Genomic DNA, 25954 nt, shown 5'->3' with positions numbered 1-25954 from the left:
ATACCTGTCAATCGTATCTTCAATCATATCTTTTACTTTTCTAATTAGGTGTTAAAATTTCCATACTGAATTAAGGTTGCACGGATAAGAATAAAAAAGGATTATGCGAACTCTCCATCATGGCGGTGGTGCATCTTAAACGTCATAATGGCACAGTGACGTACGTCGGTGTAGTGAGAAGTCGAAATGTCATAACTAGTGTCATAACTAAAATAGTATGATGCTGACATTCAGAAATCGGAGGCAGTGCCAATTTTCTTAACATGCAGTCTTAAGCATTCGGAATCAGCTTTTAGCCCAGAACACAAGTTCTATGAGCGCGGTTAAATCTCTGATTAATGGCGACTACTATTGCACATAAATATTTTAGGATGTCAAACATTCAATGATTTATTGGCATACTTTAATGATTCACGAAAACTATCTTAATGGCGTGCAAGAATTGAAAGAAGGCTAATGCTTCAATTTGAACAAAATTTCGAAAAAGATCCAAGTTCACTAAATTTAAATGAATTTGGTTATTTTGGCTTATCAAAGTATTTAAATATGGATTATAATTTACGATTTACTCTTTAATGAGCACATAAAGGGTGCGTACGAAATTTGAGGACATGTATATACGAGGGCAGTTCAATAAGTAACCGTATTTGATGACACAATGTGTTCCTGAGGGAAGTTGGTGTTAGCATCGTGCGCTGCTATCAATCCAACGACGGCAAAACAAATTGCAGACATTGATAAGCAAATTTTTCATTTGCCAGCTATTCTAGTAAGACGTATTTCGTGATTTTCGCTAAGATCGTGATAATTCGCTTTTTGTTTTTGGATGGAAAAAATTCTTTCGAGGTATATAAAAGCAAAGTTGGATGCTGTCTATGGAGACGCTTCGGCATCTATGACCACAGTTAGATATGGGTTCAACGAATTTAAACGTGGGCGAACATCCGTTTTTGATGAGGAACGACCAGGATGACCGGCAGACGTGGCTAACGAGAAATTCATTCAAACAGTCTACGACATGATTTTCGCTGATCAGGAAATGAAAGTCCGCGAAGTAACAGAGGTCAAAAGTGTGTTGATATTTTACATGATAAGTTAGCGATGAAAAAATTGTCGGACCGATAGGTGCCGCGATTGCTCACAAGCAAGAACAAGCGGATGCGGCTGTTAACTTCGAAGCAGTGTTTGGAGCAATTTAAGCGAGATCCGAAGAAATTTTTGGATTCATTATTTTCATTTCTGGATTCACCTTTACACCCCAGAAACTAAGCAACAAATAAACAATGGATTTATCCCGGTGAATCTGCTCTAAAGTAGGCGAAGACAATCCCATCGTCCGGGAAGGACACGGCAACGATTTTTTGCAATGTGAACGGTGTCAACCTCATGAATTTTTTAGAAAAAGTAAGAACGATCACTGGACTTCTACAGTGATCGTTTTTTCTACAATTTCACAAAAAATTGAAGGAGATGGGGTCGCATTTGGCGAAAAAGAAGGTGCTGTTTCATCACGATAACGCACCAGCACTTTCATACGGAGTATTCGCCGCCAAGCTGTATGAATTGCATTATGAATCGCTGCCTCACTTCACATATTCAGCCGATCTCGCTCCCTGCGACTGTTTCTTGTTCCCTAACATGAAGAAATGGCTCCCGGGGGAAAAAATTAGTTCAAACGAGGAAGGCATCGCCAAAACTGAGGCGTATTTTTGAGAGTTCAACAAATCCTATTTTTTGGAGGGGTTAGAAAATGGCAGAAGCGTTCGGAGGAGTGTATCTTTCTAAAAGAGGACTATGTTGAAAAATAAAAAAATAAAAGTTGAAAAAATGGTGTCTTCATTTCAGAGTCCTTCGCAATGCGGAAAAAACACGAGGAACGTTTTGACACATTTCGATCTGCAGAATTTATTCAAACGACCATTGACGAGGACCCTTCAACTCTATCGAGTGCCTTAGCCGTCAAGTTGTCCTTGAAAATTTCCGACATAAGTTCTGCGTTATGCGCAGAAGACAGTTTATGTTGGAGGAAACACGAGAATATCGCGAGTTATCCGATCAAAATGCCTGCTAAACAAAATTAAACACCTTGAAGCGCCTGAGATTATATGGTTTTTTTTTTTACCAAAAGATCAATCCTAGAAATGACAAATGGCTATGTATAATTCCTACAGAAGTTCTTGTTTTCATGCATACGAAGTTTCCGCTACAAGTCTTCACTCAAAGATTTCTGCTGCATATATCGAGATTCTGGAGACAGTAGTAAAACTCTGAACTGATAGTGTACGGGGTGACTGTCCATACATGTTTCAGCAAGGCTCTGCTCCTCAACACAAAGCGAAGGCTACCTAATATTGGATAACTAAAAATTTCCAAAACCACAAAGCACCCAACTTATGGCCTCCTAACTCCCCAGACCTTAATCACTTGGGTAATTACGTATAGGGCGTAGTTGAGCGTGAAACCAATAAGCATCGCCATAACATAATTTCTTCTTTGAACGCTACAATTAATACCGTTATGATCAAAATGAATAAGGAGCCTTTGATTCGCGCTTACAAACGTTTCCAGACCCGGATCGTGGAGGTTAATGCAGCTAATGGAAATTTTATTGAATGATTTTATAAATATAAAATAAGTTAATGTTATAATGTAAATTCGTGAAGTTTCATTAAATTTTATTCAAAATAAAAGCTAAATAGTTTCATTCTCCAGTTGTCTTCAAATACCGCACGTACCCTGTATGTATTATATCTATTGCGCATTTTAATTCCGTTCAGCGCAATCCAATATTTATGATTCACATAACTGTATCCAATAATTTTTTTATAAGATGTTAGCAACGGTACTCGCGTATGCTGCATGTCACATATGTGGCACTGCGTTCCTTGTACGAGTGCGTGTAGTGCAACTGTGGCTCTCCATTAATTTAAAATCGCTATAAATCAATGCGAATCAATTTCTTGGCCAGCCGCAGAAAGCTTAGAGCGCTGGATCGGCCATTTGGTATCGTAATTTTTTCCATGCTATTCTAACTTGGTAATTCAACTGCTAAACTGCACAGGATGGAGGAACATATTCAATTTTCCCACCCACACAAAATTTTATTGCAAATCTGTACGTTGCTACTCTGCGCCTTTGCGGCTACTCACTGCTGAGGCTTATCCGATTAGCATTAATCTTTGGCAATAATGACCATAAAACTGACACACGCATATGTTGGTGGAAGTATACACATACGTACGTATATGTATATGTCGCTGCGTAGGATTTGTATGCACATACATTAGGGTGGACCCTATTTTTCTCTTTTAATAACTTATGAACTTAAATAATAATATTTTAGAAATTGCCATAAGTATTATACAATTCTTTTGTTATAAACAACCCGCTGTCATATCCCCTGTTACGTCAGCGAATCAGCTGATGACTTGAAAATGGTTGAGAACCGAATGGCAGTCTGATGTGGGCCATACCTTTTGAATTCTTTGCACTGCGCAGCACTGCATTCTGCACAAAGGTTAGAATTTCGGTGTCAGAATTAGGAATGACCTCTTCGAGTCACTTGATACCAAACGAGGTTTCAGATAGGATGACTGTCAGTAATGTGACTTCTTTAATCTGGTGCTGGAAAAGATAGTGCGTTGCGCAGAATTTAATCGCACAGACACAATTTTTTACAATTGCTGGCGTATGCCGATGTTATTGACATAATCGGCCTCAACAATCGCGCTGTTAGTTCTGCCTTTTCTAAGCTGATAAAGAAGCGAAGCGAATGGGTTTGATGGTGTACACGGACAAGACAAAGTATCTGCTGCCATCAAGCAAACAGTTGGCGCATTCGCGTATCGGCACCCACGTCACTGTTGGTAGTAATGACTTCGAGGTTGTAAGAGACTTCGTTTATCTAGGAACTAGTATTAACACCGATATCAATACAAGCCTTGAAATCCAACGGAAAATTTCTCTTGCCAACAAGTTCTATTTTAGACTAAGTAAGTAATTGAGTAGTAAAGTCCTCTTTCGACGAACAAAACTAACACTTTATAAGGTTCTGATTATGCCCGTGCTTGGACGATGACAACATCCGATGAGCCTCTTGGAATGTTTGAGAGGAAGATTCTGCGGACGATTTTTGGGCCTTTGCACTTTAGCAACCGCGAGTATCGCAGGCGATAGAACAATTAGCTTTATGAGCTGTATGAGCTTTACGACAACATAGACATAGCGCAGCACGGCAGCGGTTAGCGCGTGAAATAAACAACTGGTGTACTTTGTTAATCTCAGACAAAAACGCTTAAGTGGTTATCACGCTAATGAAGAAGAAGAACAGAGGATTGTGATTTAATATTGTTAAAATAGCTTTTCTTTCCAGGACTACGCAAAAAAAGAAAAAACCTTCCTACTCCATATTCTCACCTAACTAAGTTTGTTATATTAAAAATTTCCCTATAAGATTATTTGAAGGAAGTCCACATTTTGTTTTCCGATTCCATTCTCGAGATTAAAACTACCCAATCTCAACTCTATTGCTAGTGCTGTACAATTTTACGATACGATGCTGCATATACGTCATACAACGTGGCCGTTTAAATTGTAAGTATCACTAACCCAACAAATTAAAAAAAAAGTAAAGAAAATTTTATTATCTTTTAAGTTAAATGAAACAAAAAATTATATGAATTACACAAAATTTATGCTAATTTCTTAATGCAATACCACTCATTAGCTACCCTGTATATGAGGAATCTAGCATCAATAGGCGCATCGACGCTGCTCTAAGAGAGCTGCATATTTATGGAAATTCTCGACCTACGAATCACCAAGTATGTACTAATATAATTTTTGAACTACAATTTCTCAGCCAATTAGATTAGATTCTTTATTTCAGTTATCAATTTATAACTCCTATATTGTTAACCTTTTACACATATCGACCCACGCTAATACAAGTATTAAAGTCCTTTATTTTCGATACTTTCGGCTATACATACATACATAATGATTTCCTCATGCATGTAGGTTCGTCGCATAAGTGAGTACGTCGTACCAATATGCTCTTTGCACGTATTCACAAACCAACGCTGCTGCATTCAAGCTCACACGCATGTGCAAATCTCTTCCGCTCAGCATCGTATGTGACTTTTTAAAATTGAATTTCCTCACTAAGGAGCCAAGTGCAATTTGTGTTAGTTTTGCAATTGCATACATATGTATAAGTATATTCCGTTATATGGCAACTGTATTTGTGTATACTTACTGGGCGAAATATTCCGTTCGTTGATGTCAGCCAAGTCGATTAGATTTGTGCCAATTTTCAGTCCACGCACGCAACCAATATATCCCTGCAGCGCAGTAGAGTCCGTATTGGGTCGCAGCAAATTCGCCGGATCATAGCCACCAATGTTGAACTGGAAGTACTCAGTGGGCGGTGCGGGTGGTCTGTGCGGTGAGAGAACCTCTGCAAAATAAAAATGTAAAAAAATTGTATAACTTGACAGTCGAAAAAATGACGACTGTTTCCTATTAAAACTCTGCACTTGAGAATTAAGGGGATTTGATAGCAGCTGATTGCTCGTGTAGAGTGGGATGAAAATTTGCCAATTTCGGATTCCCAGGAAAGAAGTCTACTTGATTAAAGGCCGGTTCTGCAAGATGTTGAAATGAGCAATGCCTCTGCTATGATACCAATATTTTTCGAATCTGTCAAAATATCTCTAAACCAATTAAATGGACGTACAATTTTAGAATGTAAATTGTACTTTGAGCTTCAAACCCAAAAGCCAGTGAAGAGGAACGGTGCTCGGAATCTTACTCCAGCTCTCCCACGCTGAAGAGACAAGAAATGCACAGATGGAGGAGATAGTTGAAAAAGCTTGCGGTACTAATAGTTAAAAAAAGTATGCTTTAACAGTTAGCGGATTGTAAAATGTTCCAAGAACGGGAGTAAAAGCGCCTGGTGACCGACAGATGTCCAGTGAATGTTTGAGCTATTCAGGAAGCATCTTTCCATTATAAGGCTTGGTTCAAATGTACCAATTGGCTGAGGCAATTGAGCTTTAAATTGCGTCATTGACTTTGGTGTTCACACACATACAATTTAGCTAAGACGATTAGTGTTTGACAGCTGAAAGTATTTAGATTTTACTTGTGAAAATTTCTGTGAGCGGAAAATGCAGAAGAACTTAACTTTAGAACGAATTTTATTAGTTTATAAAAGAAGTTTCCTGAGTTACTTTACAAATATAATAGAATAGACCTGAGTTAGTTTATAAAAAAAAGAAGTTTCCAAGTTTGAAGCTTTCGAGTCAATGCAATCAAGTTTTGATTTGCAGTCTGGCTTTGTTCAGGAAAAAGAAGGAGAACTTATTGATTTTCCTAAGTTTAAGGAGTCAGCATTAAAACCAAGTGAAACTCAACAAAGAGCTCTTAATTGCTGAGTTACACCACGTAAATGAGGCTATTTGACTGAAAAGACCTGATCGACATGGTCAAACCACACTCCCTTACGACAACGTCAGGCCCCATGTTGCACTTGACGACTTGTCGCACTTCGAAAGCTCGAATGTGAGGTCTTTCAGTATCCGCCGTGTTCTCCGTTCTTTTTCGCTCTCTGTCAAAGGTGTTACCTTCCATTACAAAGAGGTCCTTAAAAACTGGCTCAACAACTTCTTTGACACCAGACCAGGCGATTTTTGGCGGAACGGTATCAACAAATTGGTTGAGAGGTGGGGAAAGGTTGTAAACAGCAACGGCGAATATATCATATAATTGATTAACTTATTGATATAATTATTATTTTTGGTTTAAATAAAAGTCTTCGTCAAAAACGCTACGAACTTATTCCCTAATCTAATACCTTGCAAGCTCTTGGACTCTTTTACTTGTGACAAGCACTAATATCTACGTTTCTGCGGTCGTTTCATTTTATTCAATGACTTATCTATACTATAAAGGTGAATGTCTGTACGTTGTCCGCGCATCACTACGAAACGACAACACCAAATAACGTAAAAAGTTTTATACATTCATATTTTCACCCAATGAAGGTTATAGGCATGTTTTTATGATGGAACTCCCTTCCCACAGCCCCCAGGCAGCGCCACCACTATCATTGGTCACTAATAATCGAATATTTGCTTAAATTTAATCTAAAAAATCTTATTTTTTCCTATTTCCCACTATTTGAAGCACACTCTAGACTTCATAATCCGCATAAGCTGTTCCAAGCATGACCCAAATGCAAAGTTCAAAAACGGTTTGAGATAGAAAATTAATAAAAATAATTTTGCTTGATATTTTTCTGATTGGTTGTTTTGATTTTATTCAACGAGGCATAGCAACGGATGCCGGGTATTGTAATATTATGGTTATTAATAAAAAATTATTTTCTATGAAATTATTGTTTGTAATTCTTTTATATACATATCCTAAATCCCTCAAAACTACTCCTACGCGAGCGAGGCCGCGGGTTAAAGCTAGTTTATCATATAATATTAAACTTGTATCAATAATTAGAGGGAATTATGTTTGAGTAACCAGCTTCTTTTCCTACCCCTAGCTTCTTACCTTTCTCTGGATTTATCCACGGCTTGTTGCTGTATTCATCCAGCAGCATCATGCCCCTCTCCACACTTACACTCTGCTCGTTTACGTGCATCGTTGTCCGTTGCTCTTCCCGCTCAATAGCCACTTGTATGCTATTCAGACTGCTCACCGTTTCATCAACGATAGTCAGATTAACAATTTCATCGCCATAATTATAGAGGAACACGATTTCGCGCCCAGCGCTTATATATAAATGTACGAAATTGTTGTAATGATCGTTGGCATAGAAGACCAATGCATTCGCATCGTAGGTGCGCAAATTGATAAGAATGTCCTCTGTTAGTATGCCTTTAATAATATCGCGCTCCTCGTTGATGCCATATATGGAGTAGGCGGCTGGTAAGAAAGGTGGCGTGGCAGCGGGTGTACTAATATAATTGCGCATCAAGAACGACTCACGTGTGATAAAGGTGAGTGCTTTCTCGTTAATATCTGCAAGAAGAAGAAATGAGTGTGGAAAAATAAAATATATTTTTTTAGATATTCATACACATACGTAAAATCTATGTTTTATAGGAGTATGCATTTAAGACGATGCAGGTTAGCTAACGCACTTACTTGTCTCACAGAATTCGCCAATATGCGCCCAGGGATTACTGCATACACATTGAAAGGTGCTCCACAGCTCCTTGCATTGTGCACCATTTTTGCACGGTGACGGCACACACGATGGCTTGCAGTCCTTAATTATCTCCGAGAGATGTACGGACATATAGCTGTAAATGTCGAGTATTTCACCATTGACGACTAGGCCGCGGAAGCAACCAATTAGGCCAGCCTTAACAGAGAGCTTCTTCAGCAGGTCACTGACGTGGCGCAAAGGATGTTGGTTGTATGAAACGAAGAAGCAAAGGTGAGCGTTCAAAAGTAGAATTTAATAAAAGTAAAATAAGTAATTATTTGAAACACGTAAGTGTGCTTATGTATATAAATACTAAACAAATACAACAAATACAGCACTAATGTATGAAGGAAGTCATTGTAGAGGGATACGATATTCATCGTATTCCTGAAATGAATGAACTGATCAAGAGGTGTTTGGGAAAATTTTTGTAAGGAAAGGAGACTCCTGATTCGATAAAATGAAATTCTGGGAAACAGCGTGAGTTTTGTAAAAAATTCATTCCAATTTTGTTTATACCAAAGCTCTGTGATCCCATAAATGCGGAACTAAAACCGCAGTATAAACGCGAAGCTCTCAGAGCTTGAACTCTTAAGCATGCATGTGGTGTGGTCTAGTTACATACTAGTACTATTTGTTTAACAGTGAGCCCTTTCGCTATTCATATCGAGAGTATTGATTTCTGTCTTCTGAGCTTAAAACTGCCAAAGTAGAAAAGTAGAGATAAAGAAAGTTTTATAATATACAAAAAAAAAAACAAATTTACCGATTTTAGTCGTTTTTTTTTCTTTATTTTTTTAGTTTATGTGGTGATTTAAAATTCAATAACTATCGGGTGCTTTTCTCGCTGCTTGAGATTTATCGGTAACTATGGTTTGACAGCAGAGAATGGCAAACTATGTATCTTAACATTTTTCTTCATTAAAGCGTGGCAAGTCATCATGAATCGTGTAACGTCTGAACAAAGCTTCCAAGTATTGCAATATACTTTGGAATAAAAATAAATCTATTCGCGAAGTTCATAGACGATAAAATGAGAAAGGAGCTGCCTTTACGTTGAATGGCGAGTGTTATCGAGTCATGCTAACTGATTTTTTGTTTCCAGAAATTAATCAGCTAAACAATGACGAAATTTTTTTTTTGGTGGGTGAGGTAGGGCTGTAAATGCCTTCGCACTTACAGCGACCGTCGCCACGAAAACAATCTCTCCTCTCCTTCTGGGGAGACACCCTTCCCGGAACTACTTTGTGTATTACTTCGGAAGGGCCCAGAACGGCATCTATAAAGGACCAATTATATTCATCGGCGTCTGGGCCGACCATATTTGTAGCTAACTTTCATGCTATAGGCTCGTCTTCTAATATTTCTATCTGTGCGGCTTCGCTTTGTTGCACTGTGTCGAAGTCTTTCTTTCCGTGGTACGTTCTTGATGTATTCTTTACCGCGTTCCAGCTGTCCTCGCGTTTGAGCATTTTGATGATTAGGTTGCCAGGCGCGATGTCGCCAATCTGCTTCTTCAGAGCATATCTTTCCGCGAGGCACCTGTCACCACTAAAATCCGTGTGTTCAGTGACATCACTCGGCGCTTCGCAATATATGCACTTGGACTCGCTTACCTCGTCAATGCGGTATAAGTATCTCCGAAAGTATCGGTGGCCCAAGAGGAACTGAGTTAAGAAGTAGTTCACTTCCCTGAAGGTTCTTTGTGCCCATTTGACTATTGGCGGAATAAGTTTCGCCGTTCATTTGCCACTCGGTTCAGTGTACCATCGGCTTTGCCACCGTAGCATGGTTTGGCATCTCCGTTCCACGACGCATCCATTCGTTCCCGGACCATGAGGCCGACAGATATCTCCCTGCTGATCACAAAGTCTGTATCGCCAGAGACAGTGCGGCAACTCCGAGAGCCGCTATTCGTTGCACAGCCTTCAGTGCTTTGCACATGGATTTGCAGTGTAGCACACTTGTTCATAATTCGCTGGCGCACAGTAGAATTGAGTTTGTGGCCATAATTAACCTTCTTTTGTTCTGGGTTGCCCCATCGATGTTTGCCATTAATCTACTTAGTATTCCCGTGAGCTTTGCTGGTTTTGTAACCGAAAACCGTATCGGGACCCAAATAAGCCTGCAGTCAAGTTGAGTACCTAAGTATTTCACTACTTTTTGGGTCACTAAGGACGTGTCGCCTATTTGCATGCTGACCTCGAGTGGCATGTGACCTAGTGCCATAAGGATGACAACATTGACGACATTTGGTTCCAACAAGATGTAAGTTGCCATACTCCGCGTTTAAGAATCGGTTTATTGCAATATTGAAGTAAACATTGTGGCCATGTGGTCCGATTTATTGGAAAAAGTAGCCATTAATTGGACTGATCGAATGGACTATGAAACTCGTAGCTGCGCCGAACATATGCTGGATATCATATTTAAAAACTAAATGCCATGAAACTAACTACCACATTATACAATAATAGAAAATAAAAATTATTCCAACAACTTGAATTTATATTCTGTTTATCACTTTAAGTTTTCAAGCTCTTAAAAAACACCAGATATAAATTTCTGAGCCACCTTTAAATTAAACTTCATATACTCGCTCTGGCTGTTTTTTGAATCAAAGAAACTCATAGATAATGAGAGATATACGCACGCACCTGGTACGATCAGAGGGATGGATGGGAATTCAGTTTTAGTACAGTCCGGCTTAGTTGATTAGAGCAATCACTTTTATGGAAAAAAATGGTTATAAAGCAAAGATCAGATGCGATCTCTAATAATTTAAGTGAAGACTGTACTATACTCGAACTGTATGTAGAGTGGGCGTGGTTTTGATAAGGGCGAATTTTATAAAATAGTTAGCAAATATATGCATTTATCCAAAAGTAGGCGTTTGCTTTAATTATATGGGAGGTATTATTGATCAATTTCACCTACTTTCTTGGACATTGATAGTTTAGATAATAAGCATACCAAATTTAATTCGATTTTATTAATTTTTGTTCCAATTATTAATTAACTGACGGATAGATATGGCTAAATGAATTGAAAATAAGAGCTTTAATTTTATTTTCTTTTTTCGAGGGATTATACCTAGAACCTCCCAACTGGCATAACGTTGACGATGCCTGCATGGTATCTTGAATATTCAATGTGTCAAATTAAGCACGTATTGGAACTATAGAAAAGGAAGTGCAGCGGTATACAGTAACAGTTGCCACAAAGTCGTCGTGCATATCAAGCAATTGCTTATCCAGTGTACTTAATTACAGGCTAACTATTAAGAAATGGATTGTTAAATAGAGGCATGAGAATTCTTCGTTTAATATAAAGGCAGCCTTCGACTTGTAGAGGATCTGGCATTGTCTAAACGTCATTCAAGATTATATTATTATTATAATTTACTGTAGACCAAACAGAACTGAACTAATGCACGGCCACAGGCTGCCATTTCGCGACGTCGAAGCTTTTGGTAGGTGAAATGGTTGAAGTACCGGGCGTTGGCACTCTCCAAATAACGCCGTTTTGATACCATTATGAGACGTCCAACAGGCAGATATCTACAGTCAGCCAGAGATGTTGATGTAATAGAAAAGATTGATGTGTTTTAGGCTGACGCTTTGCCCTAGGCTGTCGAAGAAAGAAACACCCAGAGACCTTAATCGTCTAGCTGCCAAGCTCTGATATTTACAGAGCAAATGCTCAGTAGTCTTCGCTTCTGTAAGGTCCTCACAGCTTCTGAGTTTAATGGTAAACCTTGATTTTCCGCATACGTGCTGATAAGCAAAGCTTTTAACCGGTAAGCAAAGCTACGAGTTTGGAAATTGAATGGCGTAAAGTTCTCAGGACTATCTGCATCCTGCGTCTATTGTATAGGATTTTTGTAATACCACTTGAAGAAATGGAGTGTTAATTCCACGGCAAAAGTAAAATGATGATAGAGAAAGTCATCGAAGCCGTTCTTCCATCGATGCTAAGGAAACATAATCACTGCCGCATAGCAGGAGCATCCCAGCCAAGCTCTGCACGTTGTTTATAGGAATTGCGAATTTATCGGTACACAATATGGAGAATTGTGAATAATATAAATATATATACATAATTGGCACGAGCTCCTCCTCCTATTTGTGGCGTGCGTCTGGATGTTGTTCCACAAATGGAGGGACCTACAGTTTCAAGCCGACTCCGAACGGCAGATGTTTTTTATGAGGAGTTTTTTCATGGCAGAAATACACTCGGAGGTTTGCCATTGCCTGCCGCGGGGCGACCGCTATTAGAAAAAACTTTTTTTTCCTTTTTGGTCTTTCACCGAAATTCGAAACTACGTTCTCTCTGAATTCCGAACGGTAGACACGCAACAACCCATTACGGTTAGGTTCTGTAAAAATCTGTTATGTTTTTATTAAAAAACCCTATACCTGCAATATGCAATAAAAGCGTTTAGTTCGAAAAATAAGTATTAACTTCGTTTAAAAAATCATTCCTACGAAGAAGTTATTGAGAAAAAACTGTGAAAGTAATAAAAAAGGAAATGAAAGTTCCATTAGCCAAGTTTAGATTTTTTGCTTCAGAATGAATAGTGACACAAGTCAGCATACAAATTCAGTAGTGGAGTCGAAAAACACTTTTCTGAAGAAAAGCAAAAGCAAACGAAAAAACAACAACTAAGTGCAAATGGCAGTGCCAGTTGAAGTAAATAAATTTAAGCTGCCATCAAATTGCTGTCAACGTTTTAACTTGGGATTTCAGCTTAGTGCGCAAACATATGCAACAGTATATGTGCGTATGTATAATGCATTTATATATACGATTGTGAGAAAAGATACTTTACCCTGCCACTACGTTGGCTTGTGAAAAAATAACAGTTTTTGAGTGACCGTAGTTCGCAGAATCCTATTAAGTCATTAGCAACAGCCTGGCTGCACTAAGCAAATATGCATGTGTGTATGTTTGCATATTAGGTAAAAATAGACTTGTGTGGTTGAAATTATCTAGTTGGACAGTTATGTAAAGAAATACAAACGTAAACAGCGATAAATTGTTTAAAATAAAAGTGCAGATAAGAATAATTGAATAGAAATAGAGATTTAGTGTGAATGTTGGGCAAGAATTTTTCGTTCGAGCGAGCAATATTTGCATAGTTGATTGCAATTTCTACTGAGTTTATTTTTATTAAATTCTTAAGCAAAAATGGTAACGAAAAATTTATTCAAATATAATATAGATCTTGTTGACTAGTTACAACATACAGATTTCAACCGGCGACGTGGCGTATACGTAACCTTTGCAAATTGAACGGATATATGTCCATGTGTAAGTACATACAGCAGCTGACACTGAAATCCAAACACTTGTATAGCGGTCACTTACAGTTGAACTTTGACGGAATCTAGTAGACTTACATTGTTTTTGTGCCACTTATTTCACATGCCTTTTTGTTGTTATTCTGTATGAGAGTGCGCGATTGGTAAGCCGTGAAAAAAGTGGAAAAACGCTGAACCGTAAAAAAATTAGCGAATGTGATAAAACTAAATCCCTTGATTGTTGTTAAAGGGGAGTTGCACAACTTATTTCGCAGGAAAGCGTAGAAAAGATGGAGCTCCATTTCTTCATGTGCTATTTGGAAAACTTTGTGCCCCCAGTACAACAGACGCAGGAAGAAGATAGTCCTGGGCACTTCACGCCATTCAATTTCGAAACTTATAACTGTGCTTAACGATCATTATTGGTCATCACCACTCGCGCAGAAATGCTGGGTTAACCATTTAATACCCATAGGATTAACATTTAACCTCCATAGCGGAAGTTGTGGGGACTGAGCTGGCAAAGACGGAGAAGAACACCGTTGAGCACTTTAGATCACTACGTGCTCATTTATTCGACAGTCTGGGATAGTGCGCTAACCTAAATCCCATCAATCTTCTCCATTATATCAACAGCTCCAGCTGGATGTAGATATTTTCCTGTAGATATCTCCTGTAGATACTCGCTGTTGGCATCAAAACGGCGCTTTAGTGCTACTTGGGGAGTTTCAAAGTGGTACTTCAACCATTTCACCCGCCTAATAAAAATACATTTTAACTTTGCGTCACGAAAACTACTGCCTTCGCGAAATTAGTGCTAGATTTAGATTTAGTAAGGTTACAGTTTTTTCTCAAATTAATGTTAAAATCCATGCAGCCAAAGCATTACTTTAAAAACACTAAAATTGAATTCTAATGCCCATCAAATTCTAATATTTCGATATTTTTTTAATTTTATATTATTGTAAAACAACTAAGTCATATATAGAATTTTTCATATTAATTTCGTCGTGGATTTCAGGTGTGCAAAAATATAATAAAAACTATCCATATCTCAGAGAAATCTTTAAGTTGCTATCGGAGCAGTATCCACTGTTTTTGGCACCTAACGATGACCTGATACCCACAGTTTCATTTGGAAGGAAATTTGATGTCAGATTTCCATTGCGTGAGCAACGGAGCAATCCAGAATGCATGCAGGGAGGTTTGACGGATAATTTCTTTACCGATGGGTCCAAGAATGAAATAGGGTCTGGAGCCGGATGGTACTTAAACGATAGTAATAAGTATCACTATGCTATGGGGGAAATGCCAACTGTCTTCCAAACAGAAGTTTTTGCCATCTTGAAAGTAGCCGAATGGATAATCGAAAGGAGATGGAGTGGGACACAGATTGGAGTCTTCCGTGACAGTCAGGCTGCATTGAAGGCCCTGGAGAACGCGAAGCAAACCTCAAAGATTGTTCAAGAATGTAAGAAGAAGCTTAATTCTGTCGCAAGACAAAACAGGCTTGTACTTACATGGGTTCCGGGGCATTACGGTGTTCAAGGAAACGAAATTGCCGACGAATTGGCCAACCGTGGATCAGCGGTGCCCCCACAGGGGCCAGAGCCAATAATCGGAATCAGTTCCGCAGGAATCAAGAATTGGATCAGCGATTATGTAGGCAATCTACATAAAGAGCGATGATCCGGTCTAGAACGCTGCAGAACTGCAAAGTGTTTTGTGATAAGTCCGAACAGAAAACTGGCAAACTTTCTACTAAAACTTGGAAAGACAGACGTTCGCTTGATGGCCGGTGTCAATACAGGGCACAACCCATGGGGTCAGCATATGACCACCATTGGAATCGTTGAGGACCCAATGTGCCTGTCGTGCTTGGAGGAGGCGGATAGCACTGAGCACTTTCTCTGTGAGTGTCCTGCCTTTGCTAGAGCAAGGCTACGAGTTTTGGGTTCCGATGTCGTGAGAATGAGTAATATTCGTTCTCTAAAACTGGAGGATATTTACAGATTTGCCACAGAATCTGGAAAATTCTCACAGGACTAACTATCTCTATCTCTGTCTCTATTCTTTCCTATCTCTTTCTCTGATCCTTTTCTCCTTCCCTCCTTGACTCCAGAGCTTTAAATACAATGGGCTCTTTAGCCTGAGTGTTTTAGGAGTCACCAAATCTCCTGGTGCTCCTTGGCTCGACTTTTTCAAATTTCAAAATTTCAATCCATATCTCAGTGTTCGCTACTGTACATACATACACACATCCGCATACGTTATGGCAAGTGACACAGAACAGCAATCAAGTGAAAAAATAAAAGGAATCCTGTTAAGTAAGGTACACAATGGTGACCAACGATGGACTCGTCAAGCAACGAGGTAAAAGTGCGGCAACTTAGTCATGCACAGACTCAGCCGCATGGAGTATGTATGTATGTATGTGTGAGTATGATATGTATAAAGGGAATTCATGGTAACGTTACCCATGGGAGTGTCGGAAGCGTGAATGAAAAGTGCGAAGCAATTAAAAATTTATTTAATGCCATCACAAGCAATTAAGCACTTTCATGTTGTGACAGCTATTGGCACGGCGCTAACGACAATGACGTTGTCGTCAGAGCAGGCGACATCAACAGCAAACATTTTAGTACGCTGCAATGCGGACGCGGTAATGGTGATGGCCTCAATGCAGCTGGTTTTGCAGTGCTGTCATTACACTCAACCACCAATGCGCCCATATATTTTCGCTCAACTTCCGCATGCAAATTGTAGAGGCATTCACGCATGCATACTTATGTACATACTTGCATACATATTTACGATTATATTTTGTTTTTAAGTACATGTCATTGCCAAAAAATCAGAAAACTATTTTGTTGACTGCAACACGTGGCGCAACGTGCGCCTTTCATTTAGCTTTACTGTCGACTTGAATGTGTCGTTGTGGCGTGACTCTGAAGCGTACATTTTCGCGAGCATTTAGTGTGCTTGTTGATACATTTAAATTGATGCAACACCAAATACTTCATTGTACTGAAAAGCATTTGAACTGAAATTACAATAGCGTTGAAATGAAAACCTTTAGCTTTCGTTTCGGATTAAAAGGGTGACTGGGATGCCAACACTTGTAGCTTAAGTGCGACAAATGGCACCAGTAAACCGTTCAAATTACCGTTACTCTTATCAACGCTTTTGTCGTTTCTGCTGATTTGTTCGCATGGCGGATGAGATAATTGCCCCAAATTGGAATGTTGTAAAACTTGCGCAAATACATCGATTAAGTTTTCGAATCGGATGCCAACATTAGATGTTTACATTATGGAGCGATGCAATGCTGCTGCTGACAATGAAAGTTAGTTAACAAAATCCGAATTATTTAAGGCAAATGCTTGTGTGTACGACTAAATTGCGTAATGCTGGCAAATGTCGATAGAGAAAATGATTGGTTTTCCTCTGCCTTACCCACAGCTCCTTAATTCAGCTAAAAGGAAGTCAATTGCAACACTTCTTCCAAGTAAAAGATGATCAATTTTCGACATTCTAATTAAAGGATGATTAATAGGGCGGGTCGACTTAAAAATCGCTCCATGCTCTGTGAAAATCGTATTCTAGGGATCAAAATAAGAAACTTTGCCGAAGGAACCATACCTCTAAAACGAATTCTGATGTCCCCCAATTTGGGTCGAACGAAAAATCCCACTTTGACCAATTTAGAGTGCTCCAAACGAGTCCAAATGTATGACCGACTCCCACTAACTTTGGACGGCCAATCCACCCATGCCAGTGGCACACCCCCTGGAACTCCTGAGGGGTTCCCCATACAATCATTTCAAAATATCACCATTTTTGGCCTTTACATGAGAAAAGAAACTAAAAAGTACGCAACCCGTCGTATTCTTCTCAAACGTGGATTTCAAAGAATCAATAGAGACTGGAAGTAGCAGATTTTAAGCTGTGCTTGCGTTTTATTTTAAGCAAGTAATTTGGTTCAATAAATTTAGGTTGTAAGAGTTTTGTGCCGCCCTTGAAAACTTGCGCCCTTTTTATGAGAAGAACGGTCAGAGCAGAAATGCGCTCGAAAAAACTGGTCCCTATAATTCTTTATACATATTTTACTATTAGAAAAATGAAACTGAAGTAACTGAGTAATTTAAAGAAAGATTAAAAAAAATTGTATTTCAATATTTTAAAAACCGAGTATTTTCTTTAATGCATTTATTTGTTAATATTAAAGCTGATTCGTTTGGTACGTAAGCGTACGTTGAGTGAAATCTCTGAGATAAAAAAAAATGTTTAGGCTCGAGGTCAAGCACTGTACATCACATTAGAGACCGCAGTGCGTTATAGCCCGATAATAATAATAATAATAATAATAATAATGACTTAATTATGTTAAATTACTATATTTCGTTGGCCAATAGTCTTAGTTAAAAGTGACTTTTTGAAAGCTAACATAAATCTGTGACCTGCCCGGTTTGCAATCTTGGCGATGCCGAAATCATATATCACTTTATTGGCGCTTGCCTGATTTACGAAGTATCCGTGCACTTAATTGTGTTCAAAAAGTTTTAGATTTAGCGAAAGTCATAACCCTCTTGGGGGACACAACTATTATGCGTTATTCAATATTATTATATTATATCAAATTTACTCTATTAAGGTGCGCTGGCTACACTCAGTAGATGGGCTGCCTGTTTCGGTCTCAGAGTCAACTCTGACGAAATGGAGTTGATGCTGTTCACCAGAAAATACAAGCCTCCACCTTTTAAGCTTCCAAGACTTAACAACCAGTGTCTTACTTTTTCAGCGGAAGTCAAGTATCTTGGTGTAATACTTGATCTCAAGCTCCACTGGAAGCTGCACATAGAAAATCGAGTTAAGAAGGCCAATATAGCCGTCTACGCCTGTAAATCTATATTCGGCAAAAAATGGGGTCTCAAGCCACGTGTCGTACTTTGGATGTACAACTTAGTGGTTCTGCCAATTTTTACATACGGTTGCCTAGTTTGGTGGGTAGCTCTTCAGAAGTGCTACAACACCACTAAACTAGAGAGAGTGCAGAGAGCTGCATGTGGGGGCATCTCTGATACTTGTAAAACATGTCCCCCTGCTGCGCTCAACGTTATTCTACACTTTCTTCCTGTGGATCTGCAGCTTAAATCCATTGCTGGTCAGAGTGCTATCAGGTTGAAGGAGCTTGGCCCCAGGAGACAACTTCCTGTAGGACATAGTAGCATCTTGAACCAGATGCCAGCAGGCAAACTTGGAAAGAGGAGAGAGCCGGTACAGATATAGATACCTCTGTTTTCACTGACGGACCCAAAATGGAGTCTGGAGTGGGGGCGGGGGTTTACTCTAAATCAGCCAGCATTTCGGTCTCCTGCGATCAAGGCCCTGTCGTCGCCGTATTGCACCTCTCTTCTGGTGAACTCCTGTAAGGAGGAACTCAAACATCTCGAACAGTTTCCTTATCTGGGTTCCTGGGCACAGGAATATAGAGGGAAATGAAATTGCCGATGAGCTTGCCAGGAAGGGGTCGGCAGAACTGGTTCCAGCTGTCCCTTTCTCAGACAACGGCACCCCCTTGGCCGTCGTTAAAGGGAAACTACACAATTTCTTTCTAAAAAAGCATGTGCTATTTCAAAAACACTACGGCCTCAATACGATAGAAACAGAACGCTTAAGGTGATGGGAGTCCCCCGCCATTCAATTTCAAACTCATTGCGATGTTCACCGGTCACTGGGTGATCGGTACTCATGCGGAGAAGCTTGGAATTCTGTACAGCCCCTATTTCAGAAGCTGTGGGGATCCTGCAGAGAAAGAGACTGTTGAACACTTTCTCTGCAAATGTTCGGCTCTGGCGGCTAGGCGCTTGAGATTCCTTAGCGTGCTCTTTGGGGATGACTTGAAGAAGTTCTCCAGCCTAGATCCCTTTTCTCTCCTCCACTACATCAACAGCACTGGATGGCTGTAGACGGTTTTTCTCTTCCCTAAATCTTTTCACAGGTAGTGGTCCACATTATAGTATCAAAACGGCACGTAAATGCTACTTGAAGTGTACCTGGGGTACTCTTGCCATCTTACCTACCTATATTATTTTATTTATTATTATAAATATTTTAAATAAATAAACTACTAGTACTACTAATTATAATTGAATTTCTACCAAATAAATAAATTAATAAAATAATTTATTCCTTATTGTTACTATCTTCTCAAAATAATTTATTTTTTGTTATTTTTTTATTAAACTTTTATTTTGGAGCCAAAATTTACAAGCAAAGTTATTAACAACTAACAAATACTTGGGCCCCTATGGGTGGTCTGGAAATTTCAAAAAATCGATGTCTTGTTTTTTCGATACTTCGAAAGTAAGGTATCTTAAGAATATACTGTAAAATTTTCATGCAGAAATTCCCAATATTATAGCTTCTACAGCCCATTAACTAAGTAGAGAGCTATCCGCGTGCTCCTGTACCTGAAACTTTAAACTCATTTACATATCGTATCTCGAAACGACTTTTTTCGGTCTGATGTTGTAAAAAAAAAAACGATTCAATCGAATCGTCTGAAATTTTAATATGTTGTTTACAACATCAATGGCAATCGCCGTACTAGAATCATATTATTATTTCAATTATTTCGCATTTTTTTGATTGAAGAATTGAAAATTAAATAACTGAAAAGAAAAACCCGATTTTTAGAGTGTGAAATTCAAAACCGCGCCAATTTGTCAATTCTATTTTTATTCTAGTACGGGACATAGCTACAGTCATACTGATTAATAATTTTTTTGGTTTTTGTGTTTCAGATAAATAAAAGAGCCAAAATAGACAACAGTGTCCAGGTTAAATTTTTCGGGAGGGTCAACTTCAACTTTTTTTCTTGCAATTTGTAGGTTTGCATGTTTTTCTGCATTATTTATAATTTTTTTTTTTAACTCCATTTATTATTTAGTATCAGTATTTTTTATAGTTGCAATTGAAAACAGTTTAATTTTGCGTAAGAACACCAAGCGGAGCTCATTAAATAATTCTGCATACTACATAACAACAACGATATGTCTATCGATGGTTTTCGAGAAAAGTGACATAATTCTAAAATACAAAATACTGAGGTGGGTCAGTTTTCTAGATAATTGACGCGCCAATTCGACAAAATTCTGGCAAAAGACACTAACGCCATCTCGCAGAATTGCTTCAAGATTCGCTTATGACGCTTTTCCAGATAAAAATATATTATATAAACTCTGTAGTTGATTTTTGCTTTTAACGGCAGAACTCCGAATTTGAGTTAATTTTGATTTTTCTCGTTTTTTCGAAAACCACCGATATGTAGTTTTATACGTTTTTACACTTTAAATATTTGATTATTCATTAGGCATACATTATTTTAATCTCCGTGAAGTGAAGGTGTTAATAAAAAAGTTAGCTGCTCGAGAATTTGAATGAGTGGCAAGGCGACTGCTGTACCGCTGATTACTTCGCAAATTGCTGTAACATTTAGATATCGGTGCAATGCTTCGCTTCGCACAAACCAAGTCGCGTTGGCACTCACGCGTAACATCTTTGACTGGAATATCTGCAGCATTTCCAGGTTAGATTTGAGGACTTTATTGTCTAGTGACAATGCTGATTTGTGGCCAAGTAACCAGTAAAGTGAACGGACTTCAATTTCAAGCCATTTTCACGGTTAAAAATATATGCGATCGCCACGTGAGTCGCCTATTTAGCAGAATACCTAAGTATAATATATAGCATTACTCGTATCTGTCTGAGATGTTAAAGCGTTGTTGAGAGATTCATAAAGGCATGAGCCGTGGCGAAGCGTGAAAGTAATCGGCCTAGATTTGGTTTGATTAGCTGTCATACGCCAGGTTTTCAACCAGGAACTAACACTGTTCAGATTTTTTTGTAAGTACTAAGAAGCAAACAAACAGTCGGCGCACTCATGTGTTTTCACCCACGTTGCTGTTCACAGTTATGACTTCGAGGTTGTAAAAGACTTCGTTTATCTAGAAACCAGTATTAACACCGATAACAATGTCAGCCTTGAAATCCAACGGAGAATCTCCCTTGCCAACAAGTGCTACTTTGGACTAAGTAGGCAACTGAGCAGTAAAGTCCTCTCTCGACGAACAAAACTAATACTTTATTTACAAAGCTCTCATAATGCCCGTCCTAACGTAAGGCGCAGAAGCTTGAATGATGAAAACATTCGATGAGGCGTCCCTTAGAGTGTTTGAGAGAAAGATTCTGCGGAAGATGTTTGGACCTTTACACGTTGGCGACGGCGAGTATCGCAGGCGATGGAAGGATGAGTTGTATGAGCTTTACGACGACATCGACATAGTGCAGCGACTAAAGATCCAGCGGCTTCATTGGCTGAGTCATGTCGTCCGAATGGATACAAACGCCCCGTATTCGATGCGGTACGAGCTGGCGGTAACAGCGGAAGAGCAAGGCCTCGTCTACATTGGAAAGATCAGGTGGAGAAGGATTTGGTTTTAATTGGTATTTCCAATAGGCGCCGGTTAGCACGAGAGAGGAACGACTGGCGCGCTTTGATAAACTCGACCAAAATCGCGGAAGCGGTTAGCGCGCCAATCACGAAGAAGAGAAGATATATTTATAGTCACATGTGGGTAACTCTTTTAAAAGCTTACACGTTATGAGATCGTATGTCTGTGCATTTTTTGTGTGAGATATTTGCTTATGGAGTGTTTTACCTCTTTCCATGTAAGTCATTAAATCGGGAAAACCATTTAAATGCCATGGAGAAAAATGTTTTATGGTTTTCTTTCGCATTTCGATGCGCAAATCGTAAAAAGCTTTGCACACTTAACAAAGTAAAGTTGCCTTATTTTTTTGTTTAAATTATCATTGCAATTTTGACATTCAAATCACAAAATTGCAACAATAGAATGTATGGAAATGCTTTTGCTGCTCCAGCGCAGACAACTTTTATAAATTCACTCGATTATAATAAAACTCAATGAAAAAAATTAAAACAAAATTGCAACAATTCATAACAGACTTAAATCTAAATCAATCAAGTGAAATATGGCAAAGCAAATTACAAATTTTTATTTTATAAGAACTCTAAACTACTGATTAATAAATATCAATTATTTGCAAGTATTTGAAGGCCTTGATCTTGTCTCACCCATCCCCAATATATATATAAAATGCTCATTCAGTAAAACTCCTCTGCCTACTTGCAGCTACGCTATTAGGAGCTTTCCACTTGCCTTTAAAGTGTGTGCACTTTTGTAATGCGATTGAAATGTTTTCCGCAATTTCCACTTGATGCTTAAGTTCTGTGCAAGGCAATCAATTTCATTACTCTATACATTGATTGCTTGATTGGCTCACTTATTTACAAGTTGTCGAATTAAGCTACGCGAAGTGAGTGCGAGCAAAGAGCATGGGAATTAAGAGCGCGACTATGAACGCATACCCTGCAGAAAAATCCTGCACAAATCAGGTACTTACAGTTTCAAGCCACTTCCGAATAGCAGAAGGCTTTTCAATAATACTTACATTTCGGTTAAGGGAATATATCAAAGGAAAAATTGTCGAGCTCTGCCTCTGCTAAAACTGGTACAAGAATGCACCTTTCAAAAACAAATATGAAAAGCAGAAGCATACGATACAACTATGAGCTCTTGTAGAAGTGTACCTATATTACATATGTAGATGCTCTTATTCGTATCAAATCCTTTATCACAAAGTCATTTCCTCGTATTATGTTTGGAAACAAGAAATAGTCGACGGGGCATAAGCCAGAAGAATATGTGACAGTGAGAGAGCAGTTCGTAACCTATGTAGGTAGATAGGTTAAATAGCAAGAGTATCACGGGCACACAATAAGTAGCACTGAAGTGCCGTTGTGATACCATAATGTAGACCACTACCTGCGAAAAATTTCAAAAACTTAAATGAAGAAAAATCATTTATAGGCATCTAGTGCTGTTGAGGTAATGGAGGAGAGAAACGGCGCCTAGCCGCCAGACTCGGACATCTGCAAAGAAAGTGTTCAAAAGTCGCTTTCTCTGTTCGATCACCACAACTTCTATCATGGAGGTTGTACGGAAGTGCAAGCGTCGCCGCATGAGTTCCGATCACCCAGTGAGTGTTTGCAAATTGAAGCTCCCTAGCACTTTAAGCGTCCTGCTTCAGTCGTGCTGAGACCAAAGTTTTTTTTAGATAGTACACGTTAAGATGGAACTGTATCTGTCTTGCGCTTTTTTCGGAAAAAATTGTGCACTTTCCCTTTAACAACTATCAAGGCGACACCGATAGCTTAGATGGGCACAACTGGGTTGGCACAACTACGTTTTGGATATTGTAGCAGGTTAAATTCCTACCTATCCAGAATTGAATTCACCATACCAAACTTATGTTCAGCATCTGAAGGCACGCCGCACAATACTAACCACTTTTTCATATGCCCCATCCAACTCACTTATCCAACACCCTTCTTCCTCTGGATTCAACCTGTCGAAACAGCAAGTGTCCTGGGGCTACCGTAGATGAGCTGGACGAAGATGATCTGTGATTTACATTACACTGACAGGATTTAGTATTGCTGCTACATCGACAATAACAATGGGGACAACTAAACCGGTTCTGTCGACCCTTTCCTAGCAAGCTCATCGGTAATTTCATTTCACTTTATATTTCTATGCTCTGGATTCCAGATAAGAGAAATGCGTCCTGCGTATTCAAGACGTTTGATCTCCTCGTTACAGGAGTTGACCAGAAGATAGCTACAACATGGCGACGACAGGGCCTTGAACGAAGTTTAACTATCGGAAAAGATATTTATGTCTCCCTTCCAACAGCGAACACTAAGCATTTTGCATGCATACAGGATCGTGAAGAGACAGAAATATTGGCTAATCTAGAGAAAACCATCGCTCGAACTCCGGATTCCCCCTTGGATCCATCGGTGAAAACAGAGGTACATTTACCCGTGCAGACTTCCCCTCCTTTCAATCCGGTCTGCTTGGAAAGAAAACTCTAGGAACAAAACTCAATTTGTAGATGGAAAAATCTGTACGAAGTACAGAGAAGGAGGGAGAAAGCAGCCTCAAAATGCTATCATATCCTACAGAAGATTGTCTCCAGAGGCCAACCTTCTTTAATCTAAGAGTGACCAGCTTCAACCTTTCAAAGAACTACCCGCCAAACTAGGCAGCCATATGTCAAAATTGGCAGAATGACTAAATTGTACATTCAGAACATAGATTTAAAGGTTTTGAAAGCCATACTGGACCTATGTAGTTCAATAAATTTTGTAAAGTGAACGCGGACTAGTGTGCCGATCTATTGCCTAAGTAGAAGCAAATTTCTTTCTCCACCGACGGCAGTCGCTTTTGATTCAATTAGGCAATAACCAGACCCCAAGAAAAGAACTTGTGTATGCTAAAAAATATCGGTTGCTAGCCGACATACTCATTAGAGCTTCATCACGAGAAGTCCAATATTTTTAACTATTGGCCTCTGGTGTTTTGCGGTGATTCCTTGTTTTGTTCAAGGCTAGGTTAAGTTAGCCAGGTTGCTTGTCTAAGACAAGGCACTCGGTGGCCCTGTCTAAGGCTAAGAAATGGCGCAAAACTCATTTGACAATCGCCTAATACTCCCGTGACTCCCGTCGTCAAACTTTGCTTTCAGTTGTTAGAAATCCCACACCCATCTTACGGTAAATCTGTTTTCGCACACCTTCACTTGCCGAACGTCCAATATAATTTCCTGGATTTTATCGACTGGCCTTGATGAGTTAATTTGAATGAGTCTTCTAGAATAAATGTTCCCAAACAAAGTTGAAGGGTTTCTGTAAAACTTTTGAAGCTTTTGTTGGTTGAGGTTATTTTGGGTGATCACTTTTACAATGGATTCTTAAAGAGCACACGAACTTAACTTTTTTCCGGTTGCATAGGCATATGTTTCAAGTAGCTGCAGCAAGAAAGTTATCTCTCTCAATAATAGATTAAAGAGCTTTCTTTTAAAAACATATCTCTTAGCGAGAAAGGCGTTGGATTTGACTTGACAAGTTGAAAGTTAAAATTTTCAGGGCCTTTTTGATACCCACTTGTAGACCACTAGCTCGGATAATTTTCCGACAGGATTCTCGTATGTTTACAGGTGTGTATTTATGTGCGTAAATCACAAGGTAGTAAAGTTTCAGTTTGAAGGGGATTATGCGTGATTACGATGTGATTCGCGTCTGCGTGCAGGTTTGTACAGCCACAGCAAGTGAGTGCAATTAATAAAAATTAAAGCAGCGAAAAGTCGAACTGATTAATTGTGAAAAGATTGCAGAAGCACTGGCTGTTAATTAAGGTGCCGTTAAAGTGATTGATTTTCGTATTTCTCCCAACACTTCTGGGAAATGTGAATAACGCTTGGCAGTTGGTAGGGATTA

General features: G+C 39.0%; 1 protein-coding gene across 7 annotated transcripts in view; it reads right to left on the bottom strand.

Annotated features, from left to right (window-relative positions):
• Window positions 1–25954, bottom strand: part of LOC129240122 (axotactin) — a 245986-nt gene that overhangs the window by 74568 nt on the left and 145464 nt on the right. For all 7 annotated transcript variants that reach the window (XM_054875651.1, XM_054875649.1, XM_054875652.1 and 4 more), the window contains 3 exons: window positions 8164–8411; window positions 7567–8037; window positions 5258–5458 (listed from right to left, as the gene is read on the bottom strand). In XM_054875651.1, coding sequence (XP_054731626.1) covers window positions 5258–5458; window positions 7567–8037; window positions 8164–8411 — 920 coding nt within the window. The remainder of the gene's footprint in view (window positions 1–5257; window positions 5459–7566; window positions 8038–8163; window positions 8412–25954) is intronic.

This window comes from Anastrepha obliqua, chromosome 3 (assembly GCF_027943255.1).
Source record: "Anastrepha obliqua isolate idAnaObli1 chromosome 3, idAnaObli1_1.0, whole genome shotgun sequence".
In the NCBI taxonomy this organism is placed as follows: Eukaryota; Metazoa; Arthropoda; class Insecta; order Diptera; family Tephritidae; genus Anastrepha; species Anastrepha obliqua.
This window is presented reverse-complemented; position numbering and strand designations above follow the sequence as displayed.